Below are 2,855 nucleotides of genomic sequence, written 5' to 3'. Positions count from 1 at the left end.
TAATATCACTAAAAACCTTCAACAGGGCTGTTTCAGTGGAGTGGAACTCACGATACCCAGATTGAAAAGTGTCATAAAAGTCATTTACCTGCAAAAATGATCTAAGTTGGGTACAGACTACTTTTTCCAGGACTTTAGGATTTTGGATACTAAATGGAGTGGGGGGGGACATTTTGAAGACAGACTAACAGGTCTTTGAGGGTCAGAATTCTAGTTGATAGACAGGTGTTCAAATACTTACTTTCCTCACTCTATCTATCTATCTATCTATCTATCTATCTATCTATCTATCTATCTATCTATCTATCTATCTATCTATCTATCTATCTATCTATATATCTATCTTTCTATCTATCTACCTAACTACCTAACTACCTAACTACCTAACTACCTACCTACGTACCCATCCACACACCCATGTTATCCCAAATGTTATTGCAGATGTTGTTCCAGACGTTATCCCTGATGTTATTCCAGATGTTGTCCCAGCTGCTATCCTAGATGTTATCAAAGATGTTATCCCAGATGTTACTCCAGCTGCTGTCCCAGATTCTATCCCAGATGTTATTCCAGCTGTTATTCCAGATATTATCCTAGCTGTTATCCTAGATGCTATCCCAGATGTTATTCCAGCTGTTATCCCAGATGCTATCCCAGATGTTATTCCAGCTGTTATTCCAGATGTTATCCCAGATGCTATCCCAGATGTTATTCCAAGTGTTATCCCAGATGCTATTCCAGATGCTATCCCAACTGTTATTCCAGATGTTATCCCAGCTGTTATCCCAGATGTTATTCCAGATGTTCCTTATGTTTCAGACGCCAGTCTGCCAGGAGAAGACATGGCCGACGACAACAAGAGCTGCCACTGCGAGTTTGTCCCCCAGGACCTCACGCCGGGGTTAAAGGTCACCATCAGAGCCATCTGGTACCAACACACCTGCAGTTATTTTATCACATCATCGCTGCTTTATTGTTTATTTGCCGTTATTATTCACGGAACTCATTCTGCTTTTTATTCATCTTATTTTAGTTATTTTCTTTTATTTGTGCTCACCACAGGGTCAAAGGTCACCATCAGCTGTTGGGTAAGGCCAGTCAGTCTGACCGTCACTTAGCCTCATAGATTCTGTTGTAGCTGCTTTCTGTTGTCTTTTTTATTATTATTATGGTACAGTAAACTGTCATAAAAAGTAATTGTATAATATGTCTTAAAAAACTAAAAGTTTGTCCAAAAGTCGTAAAAAGAAATGTTAGTATGGTATATGTCGAAAAAATCAAAAACTTTGTCAAGTTTGTGAAGTTGTAGTATGTCATGACATCCATAAACATATAGTATAGTATGTCATGACAGTCATAAACATATAGTATAGTGTGTCATGACATCCATAAACATACAGTATAGTATCTCATGACAACCATAAACATATAGTATAGTACGTCATGACAACCATAAACATATAGTATAGTATGTCAGAACAGTCAAACATATAGTATAGTATGTCAGAACAGTCATAAACATATAGTATAGTGTGTCATGACATCCATAAACATACAGTATAGTATGTCATGACATCCATAAACATATAGTATAGTATGTCAGAACAGTCATAAACATATAATAGTGCGTCATGACATCCATAAACATATTGTATAATATATCATGACATCCATAAACATATTGTATAATTTGCCATGACATCCATAAACATATTGTATAATATGTCGGTAATAAGTATGTACGGTATGTTGAAAAAAGTGCTAAAATATCACGGTATAACATGACGAAAAACTGCAGATTTGTCTTTGACAAGACTGGAGGTTGACAGGGACATCTGACTTCCTGTCTCTCTCTCTCTCTGTCTCTCAGTATAATGCGATTCATGGTGTCTAAGAGGAAGTTTAAGGAGAGTCTTCGTCCCTACGATGTCATGGATGTGATTGAACAGTATTCAGCCGGACACCTGGACATGCTCGCCCGCATCAAGAACCTACAGTCCAGGTGAGACCTGGTACCGCCGCCATGCGTCTCCTGGTCCAGTCCAGGTAAGACCTGGGCCCTAGTTTAGCGTCTCCTGATCCAGTCCAGGTAAGAACTGTGCCCGTGTTCAGCGTCTCCTGATCCATTCAAGGTAAGACCTTGAGTCCTTGTGGGCGGGACACCGGCTTTGGTCCCAATGAAAACACTTATGTTCAAATTTACTGAAAATAATAATATGATAATAATATTCTTGAATGCAGAATCTTTTCTCTTCTCATAGTTTTAGACTTCGGGACAAACATACTTCACCTTTACGGTTTGATCAACATTATGAATAAATAAATAATCTCCTGATTTGAAGGGTGGACCAGATAGTTGGCAGAGGGACACCAATCACAGACAAGGACCGTCCCAAAACAGCCAGTGAGGAGCTTCCTGAAGACCCAAGCATGATGGGACGGTTGGGGAAGGTGGAGAAGCAGGTAACCAACAGTCTCAGTCTCTGAACCTGGTTCAGCTTCAGTTTAGAACCTGAACCCAGTGTTGTGTCCTCCAGATCCTCTCCATGGAGAGGAAGCTGGACTTCCTGGTAAACATCTACATCCAGCGAATGGGAATCCCTCAGGCTGAGACCGACGCCTACTTTGGACCCAAGGAGCCGGAGCCGGCCCCGCCCTACCAGAGTCCCGTGGATCAGCTGCAGAAGAGCCAGTCCATCTCCAAGATCCCCCAGTCAGTGTCTCCACACCACGGCTCCGTGGTCACTTGTCCCTTTGTTGTGTTAGTGTAATTATGTGTAGACAGGGACAGTCCCTTAGTCAGGACCCATGAGTAGACAGGTAACACATGTAGACAGGTAACCCATGAGTAGACA

The 2,855-nt window shown here is 41.1% G+C and overlaps 1 protein-coding gene across 1 annotated transcript in view; it reads left to right on the top strand.

The window, feature by feature from the left end:
• LOC117941369 (potassium voltage-gated channel subfamily KQT member 2-like) overlaps window positions 1–2,855 on the top strand; it is a 15,678-nt gene that overhangs the window by 11,351 nt on the left and 1,472 nt on the right. The window contains exons 8-11 of the mRNA XM_034866407.1: window positions 820–928; window positions 1,871–2,002; window positions 2,343–2,463; window positions 2,538–2,713. Of these exons, the coding sequence (XP_034722298.1) occupies window positions 820–928; window positions 1,871–2,002; window positions 2,343–2,463; window positions 2,538–2,713 (538 nt within the window). The remainder of the gene's footprint in view (window positions 1–819; window positions 929–1,870; window positions 2,003–2,342; window positions 2,464–2,537; window positions 2,714–2,855) is intronic.

This window comes from Etheostoma cragini, unplaced genomic scaffold (genome assembly GCF_013103735.1).
Source record: "Etheostoma cragini isolate CJK2018 unplaced genomic scaffold, CSU_Ecrag_1.0 ScbMSFa_632, whole genome shotgun sequence".
Classification (NCBI taxonomy): domain Eukaryota; kingdom Metazoa; phylum Chordata; class Actinopteri; order Perciformes; family Percidae; genus Etheostoma; species Etheostoma cragini.
Note: the sequence above shows the minus strand (reverse complement) of the source record. Positions and strands in the feature narration are given on the sequence as shown.